The sequence below is a fragment of the Argiope bruennichi genome, chromosome X1, assembly GCF_947563725.1.
Source record: "Argiope bruennichi chromosome X1, qqArgBrue1.1, whole genome shotgun sequence".
NCBI lineage: Eukaryota > Metazoa > Arthropoda > Arachnida > Araneae > Araneidae > Argiope > Argiope bruennichi.
In genome coordinates this window covers 21,529,115-21,548,694 of record NC_079162.1, presented here as the reverse complement: position 1 = coordinate 21,548,694, position 19,580 = coordinate 21,529,115, and the positions used below count along the sequence as shown (strand labels likewise).

General features: G+C 27.3%; 1 protein-coding gene across 1 annotated transcript; it reads right to left on the bottom strand.

Annotated features, from left to right (window-relative positions):
• Positions 1-1,414: 1,414 nt before the first annotated feature.
• On the bottom strand, positions 1,415-18,021 carry LOC129958913 (peroxiredoxin 1-like). The gene is made up of 6 exons (XM_056071650.1): positions 17,868-18,021; positions 10,867-11,007; positions 7,170-7,286; positions 6,955-7,077; positions 6,057-6,187; positions 1,415-1,588 (listed from the first exon to the last, which is right to left on the bottom strand). The coding sequence occupies exons 2-6, from the start codon at positions 10,995-10,997 to the stop codon at positions 1,506-1,508; spliced, it is 585 nt and encodes a 194-aa protein (XP_055927625.1). The 5' UTR covers positions 10,998-11,007; positions 17,868-18,021; the 3' UTR covers positions 1,415-1,505.
• Positions 18,022-19,580: the final 1,559 nt, after the last annotated feature.

The following is a 19,580-nucleotide window of genomic DNA, read 5'->3' as shown; positions in this document are numbered from 1 at the left end:
TTACACTTGTGTATACCAAATTCAAACACGGATATCGCAAACAGATCCTTGTAAGTATTTTATTTTTCTATTAAGAATTAATTTTTTCCCCGCTAAATGCAAAAATTTTCAATCCTTTCTTAAGTGCTTTAGAAAAAGTACCCTTAGGTAATACAATGTGACCGTAAGTTAATTTTCATGTAATCACTTGACACTCTCTCTGTACATGCTTCTTCATTTGACTTCCAGCATGTCACTTTCGAATTTCAACGAGATCTTTCCAACAGCAAGAATGTTCGGTAATATCTTCTGTTTTCATGCGGGGTTCAAATTTATCATCTCTTTCTTTATCTCACTATCCTCTTTTAGATTTTGGATCTTGAATGTTTAGATGTCTCTGAAACAGTTTTTGTAATCTTATACTTTTTCGTAATCTATTTCTATTGAGATTAAAGCATCTGCTGATATTTTTGAAAAAAAGTATTTACTTTAATGGATCATATCGAGAATTAATTGGTTCCCAACTCTATTTAGCATATGTTTCTAGACCTGTTATTTCATTTGCTGGTAAGTACTTACGTTAATTTCGGGAACACTTTACTGATGCTGCTTTGTGTACAACAAAATATTTAGATATTTATAAAATATCTTTAAAATGAAAATGAGCAATAAAAAGTATAATTTGTACGATTCAGATCTATTTATATCTGTCTAAGGTTCAAACTCAAATGATAGAAAATATGGGTCTGGTTCGATAATAATATTTTCTAACAGTCCTATTTTATGGTCCGTTAATAAACAAAAGCGTATTGCATTACGAGCTACAGATGCAAAGATAATTGTCTTGAGAAAAGGCACATAAGATATTTTGTTGGATTAAAGTGTATAGCTAATGAAACTATAAGTATTAAAAGTTAATGTATGAAGATAACCAGTCATGTTTCCAATGAAAATAATTTTGAAAGAATGAAGCATATTGATATTAGACTGAATTTTACTAACGATGTTAACAGAAAAATATATAAAATAGAATACATTGTAAATAAAGATTAAATTGACGACATCTTAACAAATGTTCTAACTAAAGCGAAATTCTGTAAACTTTAATTACGTAATCTCAAAATTTGAACTTCAAAATTTATATTTTGACCTGTGATAATGGCGGGTGTTAAAGTAATATAATCGCACATTACATCATTCAGTTTTAGCATTATTATTTTATATTATAAAATAACCGATTTATTCTCTTAGTAGAAATTTCTAAGACTACCATATTTTTAATATCTATTGCCTATTTTAGAATCTTGTGTGAAGTTATTTTTGAATCCTTCATGGACATTCATCCACGAAAGATGATTATTCAATACATTAATTAATAAGTTCTTTACTCTGTGTTTCTTTTCTGACGATTATATGCATTTATCAGACTGATATCTCAGATGTAATTATAAATTTATTCAGGAATAAAAGGTATATTCTTTCTAATGTATCAGAAAATACATTTAATTTGCGATTCAGAAAAAGTATTAAGTATTTTTAAAATATTCTTTGCTGCCTTGTACATCAGGTTTCATTGTTTTGTCACCAGGCTTCCAACCAGCGGGGCAAACTGAAAAAAATTCAAAAAGTAATTTTGAAAAGTAAATCACAAGCAAACAAACAAATAATGAATTAATACAATGGACTTCTAAGCAAATAATTTTTTCTCTTTTCTTTCTCTCTCTTATATATATAATTTGCCAAATCAAATATGCCACGTCTTAAGAAAATGTCGCATTTTAAAGAAAACTTCATTGATTACTGAGGCATTTCACGAATACATGTAATAGAGCATTATTCAAAACTAAGAAGTACGAAGTGTTTTTGGCACTTACTTTAACGCTTGTAACAGAATGTATAAATAAATGCTTGCTTTTAAACGGTTTTATCTTTTCAATTCATTTGCTCTGGCTTTAAATTATAATCTAATATTATGAAGATTTCTTTAATTTCGAAACCATATTTAAAAGTTACAAGGCCATTTTCTCGCTCTTTCAAAAGAAATATTTATATTCTGCCATTTAAGAACATAATAAAATCTATAGAATCAGTAATCTAAATGTAGAATAAGTATAATTTTAAATAACACTAGTGAAAAAATTTATCATCGATTGAGAAAAATAATTTTTAAAATGTATCTAAAAAAATCAAACTACGCATATTTCTAAGATAAGATATTTCATTTAAAAATAAAATCTGCCAACTGTGAAGAAGTTTAACAGTGAAAAAAAAAACAAAAAAAAAAAAAAAAAAAAAACAGCGATTTAAATTTAAAAAATTACAATCTCCATTTCTTTCTCTTAGCCATATGGACCAATGTAGAGCTCAATTTGACATTTTTCGACATTCGATGAAACCTTAAATCTATGTAAACAATTAAGGTAAAAAAAATTATTAACTTTTATAAAGGAAGAGAGAATCGGAAAACTTGATTAAAAAAATCTAAGGATTATTTGCTAACATATGCCGTCCGTTGACACCACGTTGGTGTCATGCGAATTTTTATTTATTTTATGAATTACTTATTTTATTTGTTAACAATTAAATATTATTATAATTATGAAAATTATTATTATTTTAATTATTTATTTATTTTATGAAAATAAAAATTATGATTTCCCGAAAACCTCGGAAAAATGCCAACGACAGAGGTCCTATCGGCGCCAAACAAAAGAATTCGATCAGATTTGCGGACGGCATAATGCTAAGGAATGCAAGGTTATTGCCAGTATTGCGCAGTAAAGAATATTAAAAATACAAAGATAATGGAGAAAATGTCATAAAAGACAATTCTTTATATTATTAAAATAATATTTTACTGTCAATATTTAAGTAAAAAATTCCATATCTCTACCCATGAAACATTAGACTTCATCAATGAAAAGTAAGTAATCATTTACATAATTGTAAAATTTAATTCTTGGAAAAAATCAAATATGCAACTTGTTTCAATTCAATACTTTTATTTCACATTCCTGCTAAATCACTTGAATAATAATTCCTGTACATTGCGATTCAAATTAAACAGGGGGCGTTTCGATTACTCCAGTGCAAAATCTGTATGCTGGGCCACAACTAAATTTTGTATACATACTCACATGAGTATGCGGCTTTAATTACAGATGATACAAAAGTAGTATATTTTTTGATTGATAGGAGAAAATTCCTTAATGTGGAAATAAGTTGTTTATCTTTTAAAAGGCACCACCAACAACTTTCCTTTTAAGAGAAAATAAGAAGCTATTAAATCAGTTGTCATGTAAATGTTTTTTTTTTTTTTCCCCGCTTGCTTAACAGTTGCAGTTTCCATTCTTTCAACTCTTTGCATGTCATCTGGTATTCGCCTCATCTAGGTGACATTGCAAAAGTTCCAGTTTCTTCAAAATGCCAAATCATTTGCCGAAGGTTTGTAAAAGTGAATAGAACTCGGGTGCAACCTGTCGAAATGATTTTAGCGTGGTAGAAATATTATAATTTCTCATTTAAAAGAGTTTGACGAGTGAAGTTTAGCCTAGTAAAATTAATGTCCTAGTCATTAAAGTCATAGTTTGATTAAAATTTGCTTGATGCATAATTATGTACGTAGAAGAATTTCCACTGCATGCAATTTTATGTAAATCACTAGCACTGCAGTGTCATTTCCTCCTATTGTTCGAAATATGCGTTATTTTGTTTCTTTTGAAATCTATATCCAGAAGAGTATGGGTACAATATCTTTGTGGTGATCCAACTTGTAATTTTTGCACAGGAGGTTCTTAGCCCGTTCAGTCGTCATATATTTTTGCACATTGGAATATTGCAATGAACAATTGTAGAGCAATGAACAATTGATCAACAAAAGAGAAATGAACAATTGTAGACCTAAAACTATTAATGGGGTATTAAAAGCTGTGGAGTAAAATGTAAAATGATAACGACAAGAGAAATATATCATTTAAACTCAAGAATATATGGAATAGCCTCTGTATTTATACAATATAAGAAAATTCTATATTAAAACAGAAGTTTAGATTAGTGATTTTGACTTCATAAGCAAGATGAGTTGTCTCGATCTAAACAATTATTAGATAAATATAAATTTTTAGAAAATAAATTATCTAAAATTATCAATTATTAGATAAGTAAATATTTTTATATAAATGAGCTTGAAGTTCAGAACGGCGAGAGAGAACATAGAAAACAGTGTATTTGATGTAAAACAATTTAAGAATGAGATTATATTAAATTCAAGTTAGAACACTATTCTCAAGCATACCTAACCAAACATTCTGAATGTTTTAAGAGTCTTTAATTTCGTTATTCATTATCGTTACTGTCGTTGGATTTCGAGAGCGGGATTTAAATTAAAAACATTTTTATAAACAAAACTCAGGTGTATTCTTGTATCCCGCCTCAATTTGAAAGTTCATTGCTTATTTAACCATTTAAAGAACCATTATTTTTTCTGCTAGTAAGTGTATATTGATATATTTTTTAGGATTGAAATTCATATTATAAAAGAAATGTATTATGTCACTAGATAGAATTAATCCGATTTGTCAATTAATATTATTAATTAAAAATGATTAACAAATTAAAATACTTCGTCATAGTTTCAGAAAAGAAATTGAAAGGTCTAGGTTTTTGTTTCGTCAAAAAATTAAAGAGAATTTTCGCCATCTTTGTTTTCAGCGTAAGGTGTTAGTCACTATCGAAACCTAATAATTAATTTATTCACTGATTAAATTGATTGTTATATCATTATGTCAGGCAAACTGTTTATTAACATTATTTGTGATTTATGAAATTGATAAGAGATATCATCTCTTGTCAGAGCTTTTAAAAATTTCTGAAAATTGTGATAAGTATACTATCTATGACTTTAGAAAAGTTTAATTTGTGTTTACCTGGGAACGGTATTTTCCAAAAGCTGTTCCTATTTTGACTATTTAAAGAGCTCATTATTTATCGCAAATTGTCTAAAATAGCCTATTCTTGTTACTTGAGGATTTTTTTTAAAACTCTTATAACCGTAAAATTTATCCCATGTAAATGGAGAGTTTCCGTTTTTATTGCAAAGCTGCTTTAAATTTTGCGTTGGCATTTTCTGGGCGGAAAAACTAAGGCCAACTTATTAATGTGAAAGTATGAAGCTCCCAGATTGACTAAAAAATATAGCAAAACTTAATAGATTTAGTTTTTTCCTACAACATATAATTTGTAAGGGAAAAAAAAAGCGAACTATATTGCTTGTAGTCGTATCACAGCACAGAAATTTCTATAATTTCCAACTCACGAATTCAAGCTTCTTATGGTTGCAGGAAATTCCAAGTAATATAAAGAATAAGGTTTGTCGATATATAAAAAATTGAGAATCATAATTCATAAGACTTACTGCTTTTAATTTAGTGAGTTTTATTTTTTTTTTAAACGAATTTCGTTGAATAAAATTTCAGCCTTAAGTCAACCTTCTAATTCCATTTATTTATTTCTTTACTTAGAAAGTTTCAGATTATTTCTATGTTAAAAATTCAGGATAGAAATGGTAAAATCAAATTACATTGGAGTACATGTACATTGCATGTACATCGGAGTTATTGAAAAGTGCAATTATTAACAATTGAATTTACAAAATGAGCTGATATTAGTTCAGTTTAGAAAAAAATAATATTTTTTTTTAATATTATGTGAAAGCCAGAGAAATTAATAAATATTACCAGAAAATTGGCAAGTATTAAAGTTTTGAAATTTATGCGATAAAGAAGTTTAATTCGCTATTTTAAGTTTCGAAGTTGTTTCTTTCATTTTTCATAGCGATACTATATTAGTAAAATTTCTTCAGAAACTGAGAAAGACATTTTTATGCTTGTTTCACCCTTTTAAAGATAAATAAAGATAACTAAACGACAAAAACGTCAACTACGTAATATATACAATTTTTAAGCTAGTATTATTATGGTACAAGGAATAAAATACTTTTGTACATATAAAGAATGTTACAACTCTTTTAAGAAAATAATTTAAATTTGTTGATAAAAGTTTTAAAGATTTTAACTTACCTTCCCCATTTTTATCTGTAAATTGTAGAGCTTGAACAAGACGCAAAGTTTCATCAACAGAACGTCCAACAGGCAAGTCATTGATTGTTATTTGTCTCAGTCGACCTTTCTCATCAATTATAAAAAGACCTCTGAAACAAATATCCAACATTGGAAAAAGAAATGCTTAACCCATATTTTAATGAGAAATAAGATTCTAAAAATGCTTACATATCTAATAATTACTGCAAGATTACGACAAATAGGTAAGAATTTTTGTAGTTTGATTTGTCATAAAATGTAGCCAGTGTCACAGCAAGGATATATTATGCCGGAACAAAGTATTTTTTTCAAGCCCATTTTTTAAAATTTAAAATAAAAAGAAATATTTTTAAAATCTCCATGAAATTAATCTCCTTGCGCCGTTTCTCATATACTTTAGCATCATATTGAAATCTGTTCATTTATTTTAAGAATCCTACTTAAAGTCTATGGAGAAATTTAAATAATCTAAAAGGAAACTGTTTTATAAAATGATTTTTTTATATGACACTTTCTAAATGAAAACCAGAATTAATTTATTATTTACTTTGTTTTTGAAATCACTGAAATTTGATTGTCGATAATAGGTAAAGTTTAAAAGGTAAAAAGTAATAATAAAAAATAATTCCTTCGTTTAGTATGTTTATTTAGTGTTTGAAAATTAAATTTCTTACGGAAATGGCGAATTTCTCTTAAAAGTGTCGTCATTATCAGCAATTTAAATAGATTTTATGAATTTCCTTACATCATAATAATGGAAATGCTCTTAGAAATCAGTGCTGGAATTTTAAAGAATTATTCCCTTTAAAGAAAAACGAGCAATTGAATCAAGCAGGTATTTCTTCTCTTTTCACTCAGTTCAAAACCTTGAACTAACCTGAAAGCAATTCCTTGTTTTTCCTCATAAACTCCGTAGTCTCTAGAGATTTTTCCACTTTTATCTGCCAGTACTGGTATATTCATTTTACCAATGCCACCGTCTTTTCTTGAAGTATTGATCCTGGAAAATTCATTTATTTTTCAATGTTAATTACTTGAAATCCCTCTTTTTAGGAAATATGAATGATCTTTGCATCAATACATTATTCTTACCATGCTAAATGACTGAAATGACTGTCAGTTGAACAGGCAATGACTTCACAATTTATCCTCTTGAATTCTTCGACTCTGTCACTGAATGCGATTATTTCCGTTGGGCATACAAAAGTACTGAATGAGAGGAAAAAAAAAATTATTCGTATATTACAAGTTTTTTTTGCTCTTTTTCTGGCTATAATTTATGAATATAATTCATTAATAATAAATAAAAGAATGTTAATTTCTAAATTGATTAATAATTTTTTAAAGATGTTTTAGGTTCTTAACCGCTTCAGATCAGACAAATCAGATAGATATATATCCTAGGGTTTTACGCATGTTATACTTTAGTTGAACTATTTAAAGAATTTCTTTTTATTCTCAAGAACAACTGTTTTCCAAATTTTTATTACTGCCTTTTTAGCTTTCTAGAAAAAAGTAAAATTTTATGATGATGAACAGAAAATGGCCCTAAATAAATTCATTAAAAAATCCAGTTCAATCTATGTATCAAAACAGCTTCATTGAAAAAATCTAAAAATTCATCCAGAAATAACTTAATAAAATTTTTATTTCATCACTTTAAATAGCAAGAATAAAAAAAAGATTCTGAAGAACTCTTTAAAATCACTTAAAAATTTTTTTTATTCAATATACTTTTCATAGCAAAATCAATGGTTTCATAAAAATAATTTAATATGAAATTATGTTTATTAATCATATTTAATCATTTGACTATTTTAATCATACTTTGGCAAATGTTAGACAAGTACAAGACAAAATAATAAAATACCCAATAATAAGTTTCCAAAAAACAAAATGTACAAAAAAAAAAAAAAAAAAAAAAAAAAAGGTTCTGCTCTCGATTGGAATTTAGTCGAGTATGATAAAATTAGTCGAGTCTGCTATATATTTATATCTGTTTGATTCGTATTTATGAAAGCAGGAAAAAATAATTTTGAACTCTATAAACTATATCCTTTAAAAGAAGCGGGAGCATAAGTTATGTTCTGAATAGAATTTTCCATGATATAAATACTGTTTGAAAACGATTGATTTAAACAATTGATTTATTGTAAAACACCTTTGTAACGAGAATATACAGGGTATATCAAAAACCTTCACCACGGCTTTTATTCCATAAATATTGATCACAGATATATACTGTAAATTACAAAGTTACGTCAAAAAGGTGCAAAATGTTATGAAATCGATTATAATTTTCAAGGGATTAAACTTTAAAAAAATGCAAAATTTAAATTTTTATATGGACCCCGTACAAAAAAAATTCCCAGTGAGTAAAATGTGCCCCGTCCTCTAATAAGGTCTTGTACAAAATTTCAGAATTTTATCATGAAAATTCTCAAAGATATGTTAAAACAAAGTTGGTGAAGGGTCAATCACAAATTAAAATGCAAATGTTTACAGCTACAGTGCAGATGACGCGACGCAGGAATGCATCATAAGGAAATAAAATATACTTTATATTTTTAGTTTTAAATACAAATTTTAAAATCTATGCTTCCTGAAAAATACTTTAAAATTTTATATCATGAATTACAGAATATAACTTAAAAATGGCACAGTCAATGAACTTGTAAAAAAACTTATGTAATCTTTCTTTTAAGTAATCTTTCCTTTAACCCTTTCTAAGGCCGTGGGAAGTATGCTTCCCACCAAATTTATCAATCTTTGTATGAAATTATGTAGGTTGGCATAAGTTCTGACACACTTTTTTAGAAAGACAGAGACTTAGATGCTTCAGTTCTTTATCTCACACAAAATGACGTGTCTTGGTTTGTCACTTAATTATTAATTAACCAAATTAATTAATTAATCAAATTAAATTTATCTAATAAGCTAAATGAATCCCTTTTATTATTCTAATTTCAAGCCTAAAAATATTTTAACATAATATGACTAGAAAAAAAATGGCCCTTTAAAGAGTTAAGTTATTATTTCTACAAAATTTTAATACTTTTGAACCAATAAATAGCAAAATTATTATTTATTTATTCAATCATTACTTTCTTTGTTAATTTGTGTACGACCTTTAAAACATGAACACCTGACATGATTTTTCCTCTTTGCGAACTTCGAAAGTGGTTTAAGACAGTATTTATGTAGTTTCATATATTTGAGACTTTTTTAGATAAATTGCTGAAATTTTGTACATGACCTTATTATGGATGGGGCATATTTAACTCATTGGGGATTTTTTGTGTACGGGGTCCGTATGAAAATTTAAATTTTGTATTTTTTGAAGTTTATACCCCTGAAAATTTTTATCGATTTCATAACATTTTACACCTTTTCTTATGCAGCTTTGTAATTTACAGTATATGTCTATGATCAATATTTAAGGAATAAAAGCTGCGGCCAAGGTTTTTTGAGACACCCTGTATATATGTATAATGACACGTTTGGAATAAACTTCAATTTATTTTTCCACGGGAGGGCATAATTTGTACCCCGTGAAGGAATGGCTTGCTTCTCCCGTACGGAGAGAAGTAGAGAAGCAATGATATGTGTCTGCTTACTTCGCGACACAAGAGCAAAGTGAGAAGTTTTTCCCTGGGTGATTTTACTGAGATAATCTGATAGGGATTTTTTTTGACACGCGTCCATTCAGGAAAGGGTATCTAAGGCATCTTTGAAAGGAATTCGCAGGTGTTATATATTCTTATCCCTTCGTCGGAGTAAAGGAAGCCAAAATCGATAATTTTTTAGAGCGCTTGTTAGAAATAATTAAATAAAAAAAAGAGGTTTTGGATCAGGAAATAAGACAAATTTTAGAATCAATTATTAACGTTCAGTAGACCCGACGACCCTTCCCTCTCAGTTACAAAACCAAAATTTAACTTAAAGTTTTGGTTTTGTGACTGAGGGAGGGGGGGGGGGGTTCGGTAAATCTCTTCTGACTGGCTTGGTCTCAAAGTTTGGAGAGGGGATGCTAGCGTCATAGCTCATCATTTAACCATGGTTTTTAATGACAAAGTCCATCCTATAATATTGAATCCATCTTATTCCGTAATTTCAAAGTAAGACATTAATACAACTAAACTAAAGTCATTTGGTTAAATCCTTTTGTCAGATTCAGTAGTGTCCTGATCTTTCTCTTCACTTTACAGTATTATACGTATTTTAATATTCGTATCTTTTATAATCTTTCATATATTCTAGAAGGCGAAATTTAAATCTAAATTTCTTTATTATATTTTGATAGCAATCAGGATCTTCTTCTAGTGTGAGAAAATCGCCAAACTGATTCTTTTTGAAAATCCTGGAGGCCTGAACCAGGAAATGCATTTCATGCAATTAAAAAAAAAAAAAATTCAAAACATTCAATATTTTGTTTTCTCAGTTTTAAAGCTAACGTTACAAAGAAATTTATGTTTTATTTGCTTTAAATATATTCTTTAACAGCTGGTTGGAAACAACTAGTTATAGAGGAATTTTCGTTGTATCAGAATTTTATTGATAATAAGTTAGTTTGATAATTAGTTATTTTATCGTTATTAATATTTGAGAATCACGGATTTTGAATAATGAAAAGTGCGAACATACTTTTTTCTGTACTATAGTTCTATTTAGAGTCTTCTTTACAAAATGTTTAATCATATCAAGAGATCTATACAGCATACATACTAATTTAAAACATTTCAGTAAATGTTTTAATTCATTCAGGCATAAGAAAATGAAATATACTTACAAGTCTAATGGATAAAAAAAAAGCACAACATATTTCCCTGCATAATCAGTCAGTTTGATGGTTTTGAAGGCACCGTTAACAACAGCTGTGCCTTCAAAATATGGAGCTGGCTTTGTTAATTCAGGAGCCATTTTTTTTTATCTGTCAATATATGCATAAAAATTATTGAAAAACAAGACAATACCGAATATTACTTGATTATTACTTAAATAATTTATGCATTATTATAGTTGCAATTTTTCGTCATCTTTATCATTATAATAAAGATTATATAATAATAATCGAAAAATATATTCTGATTTATTTCATCATCAATATGAGGATGTTTCGTATTATATTGTTTGAAGTATATTTAATTACGTAAGAAATAAATTAAAAACAACGAACAAGGCATTTGTAAAAATAATAATAATAATAATAATAATAATTAAACCTGTCATCACAAGTCTGAAAAACAGAAATGTTATGATCATTAAATAAATTTTCTTTCCGGTATAATTGAAGATGAAAGATCTGAAAAAAATTTTGAGCTCACGCTATTTACCAATTACCTTACTAGCTTCTCCAATCTTCAAAAAACGTGGTGATTTGGTGTTAAAGCACCGGTTTCAAGGCCGAACGGCGGCAGACTCGAAACTTGATTACCCTAAAACTTACTATGCATGAGATTGTGCGCCTGAAATTCTACGTCACGAGTAAAAAATTTTCCCTTTGGAGCTTTCCGGAAATTCGCAGAGGGAGATACCAACTCATAAGTTTATTTGATGATGATTCAAAATTTCGAAACCGCAAAATAACCCTCGAGTTTCTATCAAATAGGATGCTAATATAATTAAATCTAACCTTTTTTCAAAAAAGAGTAAATAGTTCAAATTATTTTAGATGAAATGGAAACATTCTCTGGTATTAGACTTTTAGAGAAATCCCCCCCCCCCTTTATTGGGCTAACAAATTTCTTTTACAATTAGCCAAAGTTAAGATTCCTTTTATTTCAATATGCATTTAAAATTTTTACATCTATTTTTCATCTTAAGATTAGTAAAATTCGCATATAGAATGATTCAAACGAAGATCTCTTAATAAAATCGACCTACATGTAAAGATGCAAAATATGGATAATTTACTTTTTTCTTCTTTCTTTTATTTGTTACAATTAATAATATTCAAGAAAAAAAAAATGAATAGCTTTAGTAGAATAGCATGCATAACGGCCAGCTGGGATTTACATCCTGTGTCTCTGAATTATTAAACCATCACACATACTAAGTAACACGGTTCTATGATCAATTACAAAATAACGTCACTGGCTCATGTATCAGATTTCTCCTATGAGGTACATTCCGTAAATGGTGATAACTTATACCACTACTTCTATAACTTTCAAAGACGCAAGAACCTGTTTAATTAATCGAAAACCTCTCATTCTGATATCTGAGGTGCCTCCCCCCCGGAGTGACAAGAAAGAGAATAGCCTTTTAAAACATTCTTGGCAGAATTTATTAGCGTTTTTAGCAGTGTTTTTCTTTAATTAATAATTCATTTTATGCAATTTACTTTGTGGCTTTAATAAAATATTTAAACTTATCAGAAACGTTGCTTTGCATTTGCTACGAATAATAAAGCAAGCCAATATGTTATTTTATGCATTTCTATATCATAAATGAAAAATTTTAAATTTAATCATTTTATTTGCAACATAAATGTGCAGTGTTTAAACTCTGTTTTTTTTACATATATGTGACGATAATATAATTTAAAATCAGTAAAATTTCATCTTATTATCTTATTAATAAGGAAATATAACTTTGAACAATATGATTTTTAAAAAAAAATATTAAAATATCATCTATCTGTACATAAATTATTGTAAGGAATAAAGAAAAAATAATTTTAATATGTGTGTATATTTGCATCATGTATATGCAATCACTTGAATACGACTTCTAATGTTATTGTATGCAATAGGTCCTGACTTGGTTTTAACAGCGGTTATTATTCGCATCGCATAAAATATTTGAATTGTGTTTTCTACTCGGTAAATAGTTAAATTGAAGTAAAAATGTTTTATATTGTTTTTGCGTGAATTATTTTGGGGTTTTATTCAGTTTGAAACAGCGCTGTTTTATTACGTGGTACAATTTGTTTGAAAAACAATGCATTATTCATTTATGCTGCTGCTGCTGATCAAAATTAGATAAATTACATAAATATCGAAATTTCATAAATAGTCATACAGTTCTAAGAAGGCAAAAAAGTTTATAAATTGAAAAATAATTTTAAAAGTTTTTTTTTATTTATATCATATAAATAGTTCAAAAACAAAATCACAATTCAATTCCATTCGATACACATCATGAAACACGTAACCATCTACAATAAAAAATCATTGATATTACACACCATTTTTCTGAACACAGTTAAAAGGAAAAACAATTTGTGTTTTGAACCAAAACTTGATATTTTTCTTAGAAAAATGTAAATTTTGAGTAATTGTTAAGTGAACAGATTTTTGAACTTTTCGACTAGGGAAAGGGGATGATAAAAAATATTGAAATAAATCATTTAAAAATATACTTAATTATTAAAAAAATCAGGTAAAAGCATGAAAAGACCAAAAGGAAAAATAAAACAATATGTTATTCAGTATTTTTCATTCTTACTGATTCATCCACACAGGATATATTAAGGGATAATAATTTATGTACATTAGACTGCAATACAGAATTTTCAGGATTTAACTTTTTAAAGTTTAAATAGAGTTTAATTCCTTTTTTAATACAACGATTTATTACGAATTAACAAAAAGTGGAATTAATTATAAGCTAACGGGATATTTAATTCAAAATTGGAACATTTTTTGAATTTGCGACAAAGAATTGAAGATGAGATTTCACCTATCTATTTACTTTATATGTATAGCAGAGATTACAGAGGATGGTGCTTCGTTGCTTCTTATTAAAAATTAACTTTTTATCCAATTTCATAAAATATTATATTTACTTAACCTTTTTAACAGGAATTATTTGCTTATAAAGAATATTGCCGATAATCAAAATCCGGTAAGCCTGTTTAATCCTGGAAAAATAATCAAAATTCAGAACTATCCATGTAAATCCCGGATGTCTGGAATTTTTAATTAATATATAAAAATGTGAATGACGAGTCTGCTTTTTAGTGAAGATATTTCTTCTTCAAAACAACACAACAGAGTTTGATTTTTTTTCATACAAGAAAAAAAAGAGCAAGATAAATTTTTAGAATTTGTTAAATCTCTTCCGTAAAAAATATCTTATTCGAAAATCCGTGTAAAACATCAATTTCTTTGAAACATGGAACGCATCATTCTTTAGCTTTCGCTACCTTATCTTTAGGGCATTTGTGATATTTAGCGGATAAAAAAATAAAAAATGGAAAATTATATGGCTCACATCTGAACGAGTAAAAAATTGTGTTGTCAAAAGGATTTAACGATAGTGAAATCTCACAGTAATAAAACAAGTTCAGATCCTTTGATTTTCATGACACGTGTTGAATGTGTTGTTAATCCTTATAGTAGATGTAAGATGGCTTTAGTTTTCCGTCGTAAAGAGGGAAAAAGTTAAGACTTCTAATAAATTTATGTCTTCGGTATACAGCCAAAAGTGTCCAAACCAAAAACGAATTTATTCGAAAATTTAATAGAAAGTTTCTGATGATTAAAAAAATGATTAGAATTTTATTATTTCCTTCATATTATATTATTCCTTCTGGTAATTTTTCTTTTTGATATTTAATAACATTTTTTTTTGTGTGCTAGTAGAATTTCATAAAAGGGAAAGGTTTTGGCATGTTCAATAATATGCTATGAACATAAAGTGATTAAGTTACTTTTATATTACTGCCGGCAATAGTATCAATGTGTAAAGCTTGGTTTCTAGTAAAGAGTGTAATTTAACTGCCAGGAATGATGAATAGTTTATGTTATAAATGTTATTTAGCATATTAAATAAATAATATTTTACAAAAAAAGAAAAGAAAAGAAAATGAATTATTTTTATTTTTCAGCTTTCTTTGTTATTTTTTCATAATAGCCAACAATTAATTAAAAATGGCTGATTCTACTTAGTCAATATTATATGACTGACTATTGACCAGTAAAAGTAAATAAATCTAGTTAATCGTATTTATATATAAAAGTCATTAGCTTCCTAGAATATAATGAAGATGAGCAAATCCATCTAATCATTGCAATCTATATGACTCGGTGTTATTACTGGTAGTATTATTGCAGCATAGATGTCGTTATGTTTTCTGTTACAAATATGCCATTTTCAATAGCTAATCTGGTCATTTATAGTAGTACACTACCCTCTGGTATAGTGCGGAATTTTGGAAAGAAGTAGGAGTGCCAACTCAGGTATCGTCCTCACCATCTAGCCGCGGTTCAAAATTACTTCATCCCAAAAAAACCCTAGTATTTCTTCAAAACGAACATAAATTAACAGTTTATCAATTAAATATTTCCTTCTTCTAAACTCATTAAATAATTTTTCTTTCATATAACTTCAGACAAGAGTTTTGAATATATTATGCTTAGTTTTTACATGCTTAATTTGCATGCTTTGGGGAAAATTCACCCTTGAATATACGACTTTTCATTACAATTTTTTCAGAAAGAAGATAGAAGTGATGGGTAGGATTTTTCATTATGAAATATTTCATTGATCTGAATATTGTTGTTAACTTATAGTCTTATTTATCTTTCATCCTTCTAGCAAATTACATGGAATATTATGAACTATTTGCTACTAAAATATTTATTTTATGATGTTTTTTTATTTGCGACTCTGAATTTCACAAGCATTATCGAATTCATAATCTGAACGTTAAAAGAAGAACTGACTCTATTTAAGATCAATATTTTCATAACTATTTAAAACTTTGAAATATTGTTTTAGAAGTATTAGAATCACATCTTTTCAAAAAGCTTATGTTATAATTCTATTATAACAAACAGTCATATTTTTTAAAATTTTTCCTGGAGACGTTAGATCTGTAAATTTTAACGCTGCGAGAAGAAATTACATAATAATAAGCCATAATTATTTCGTTAAACATTTTAATGAATGTATCATATGGAGGAGCTTTTTGAAAGTTTTTTTTTTTTTTTTTTTTTTTTTTTGCATGCTACTAATTATATTTTGGGTGTGGTGTGAGTTTACTTAAGTAAAATGTCTAAAAAAAACTAACGATAGTCGAATGAATGATTCTAGACTAATGAGAAAAAAATTAGGTCATGTCATCAATTGTTCAGACTACGGTAAGTAATTGATTCAGTAACAAAGGAAGCTTTGGAGTACAGGAAAAAGAACATTTAAAAAAATGGATTCAGAATTGAAGAAAGCCTAAATCACGCAGATCCTTATCTTGTAGTTTCAGTGTTTTCTAATAGATACCTTAAAATACCTCTTCCTACAATTATAATGTTTTTTCATACGTAAACCGGAATTTTTTGTTAAACTTAAAGGAAACGATAATGTTTTTGCTGTTTATTATATTTTTTACAAGCGCACACACACGCACGAGCACACGTACCTACATACACGCACACACTAGCTCGTGCGCCTTATTAACAATTGGACAGACAATCAACCAAACAACTGTACTTTTTCCTTCTGATTACGTAAAAAGGTAATTTTCTGATCCCATCTTTAAATTTCTTTTCAGTCTTTTAACTAAGCAAAATAAAAAGAATATTAAGTTTTAATAATGTGCTATTCAGTTTTAATAACTACTACATTATATTTTAAAAGAAACAATGATCTATAAACCTTCACTATGCAGTTATCATTCAAAAAAAGATAATGAACGGAATCTTAATCTTATGGATAATGAATAGAATAGAATAATAATGAGAGGAATCTTTTAAAATGAATTCTTAAATATTTGTGAAGCTTGAGCCTGTATTTTTGGAACTATATAGTGAGAATTTTAGGGTACTGTAATTTTATAGGAGAACGAAGGATTTAATAACTCATTTTTAAAAGATAATCTCTCTCTGTTTATATAAATAGACAAAATTAGTCTTTCATTAACAGTTGTATTTATGACATAAAAATTATAAATATTGATGGCATTGACATCTTATAAAGCAATTATTTAACATCTGCAGGTATTTTACAGTATTAATCACAGAACAGAGAATCATCATTAAAAGAATAATTAGAAAAAATAATTGAAGAAATCACATCGAATGTCTTTCTTAACAATCAAAGCAACCTCGATCATTTGAAATGTTCCGTATTTATTTAAAATTAAATGTATTTTATCTTATATTACAAATAATTGTTAATACTTTTCAGTCTCACTATTAAATACTAAAAATTATTGTGTTTCAGAAATTCAGTCGAAAATACGTACAGAAAAATACTGGAACACAAATAAGTTTTGCTAGAAAAATAATGGAAAATCTAGATTAATAATGCAGTGAAAAATTTTCTTTATTTTTCTACAGAAGTTGTGTAAGAAATAAGGAATAAAACAAAGAATAATTTTGAATAGTTGGTAAATAAAATTAATATTCAAAAACTTTAATTGCTAATTTGAAGTTTCATTGAAACCTCCTATATAAATTTATGATTGTAATATCTGTTTGTTTTATTTATTAACCAGCAAGCAATTCAAATTCAATACAAACAAAAATGTAACAGTACAAATATGCAGCACTGCGAAGAATAAAATTAAACTAACGAACTGACCACTCGATTATTTTTTTACTATATTCTTAGTTAAAATAAATAATTTATTGCACAAATTTAAATAATATCACTTACATTAAAATTCTCACAGTCAAAGTATTTGATACTTCACCAAATAAAATCTAAGAATATAAATGGTGAAAACCGGCAAAAAATGAAGCAAATTCCCTCCCTTTTTCGAATAAGAAATTTAACAAAATACGTTATTTTCGAATCTAAAGAAATAAAATTCCACTTAATAGATCTGAAAGGAAAGGTACTTACGGGACTTCTTTTCTGTTGCTGCTGTTCAGTTGCGAAGCAGAGAAGGAATTAATAACGCTTCGTAATCATTCGCTGTTTTTCTCGGAAGAAAACCGGATGTCAAAATATTGCGCAAGGCGCGTTTAAACCAATGCAATCATTCTAAGGTGAAAGCAAAGAATAGTCGATTTATGCCGGCGGAATGGGATATGTTGTCTTTATTAATCAAAAAAGAAATCACGGATTTCTACTTTAAAAGAAATTTGTGGGTTATTCCGATTGAGATCATTAATGTTCAAAACGCTATGTCCATTTACGAATAATAAATGATAGTTATTTTCTTTAAGTTTTTGATTGCCTTGAATTATTTTTTGCTTTTGGTATAAAATTATCATTCATAATTTTACCACGCATCTGATGAATTATCACGAAAATCTTTGGTTGCGACTGGTTTCAAGCTATGAATGAATCTAAGATCACTGTTTCTTTTCTCATTTATTTTGAAAAGTAGGTGGTGGTGAAGTTTTTTTTTTTTTTTTTTTTTTTTTTTTGACGCTTAACAGAAGGACAGTATTAGTTGAACATCAAATTTCATAGACTCTAAAAAAAATGTTTAAACTTTTTTTTGTTTGGTTTTATTTATTTTATAGTAACATCAATTCAGTACGCCAGAAAATGCAGGACAAATCTGTGAATATGTAAAAGAAAATAATATCCAGATTCGCGATTGTTAAGCATTAATGATAAATTATGAATGAAAAGATTTCATCTATACAGGGTATATAAGTTTTGATGTTTTTCGCTCCCGTAAATAGATCAGCTTACACAGTTTTGCTATGATATCAAGAAGGAATTCTAAGTTCCATTTTAAAAATATTTATTTAAAAGAATTAACGACATTCAGTTAAATGTAACACATCAAAAGTAATTTTACAATGTTTACAAAGACATGTTTATCAATCATGATAAAATTTTGTCAATGCTGCCATTTTGATAGTTTTTCTTATTGCTGAAGATTCTATAGTAGAGTTATCCTATAAATTTTTATATTTTTTATTCAGAATAATTTTAAATAAAGAAAGAAATCTAAAAGTGTATATATGTGCCAGTTTTCTTGAGCAGGTTTGAGCTTGTTTAATAAACTATCTTGCTTTAAAAACTGCCCTGTTCAATAAATTTCATACCATTTTTTACAATTTAATATTTTACATTTTAGGACTTTATTTATATTTCTTTTATTTTATATAACTTTTCTATCGATTTTAATTATTAAAATTTTTTTATGCCTTATCGCATGTTTATCATTTTGTAAAATGAACTCTAAAACATTTTCATATGATTTTTTAAAACTTTTTTTTCATATTTACTTTGTTTTCTGCTTTAGTCATCTATTATTAAGGTCTCTAATAATCCATATGTGTATTGCCATTTATGAAAAATAAATATAGAATTTTACCTCTTTTCTGCATCGGAAAAATCGGATTTATAATGTTACTATTAAAGTATATTTAATATATATGAAACTTTTAATTCAGTTTTCAAGTTTTCACATCCTATTTTTTCAAGTTCTATGATACTTTTTTAAAGTTTACGTTATTTAAAGAAAAACCTCGTAAACACGCATAAAATTTTAATAAGCATGTGTTGAGTTTATTGTCAAACGTCTTTATAAACTTACCATATCATGAAAATATATTTTTAAAGGGATTTTCCTTTAAAAATTGTTTTCATATC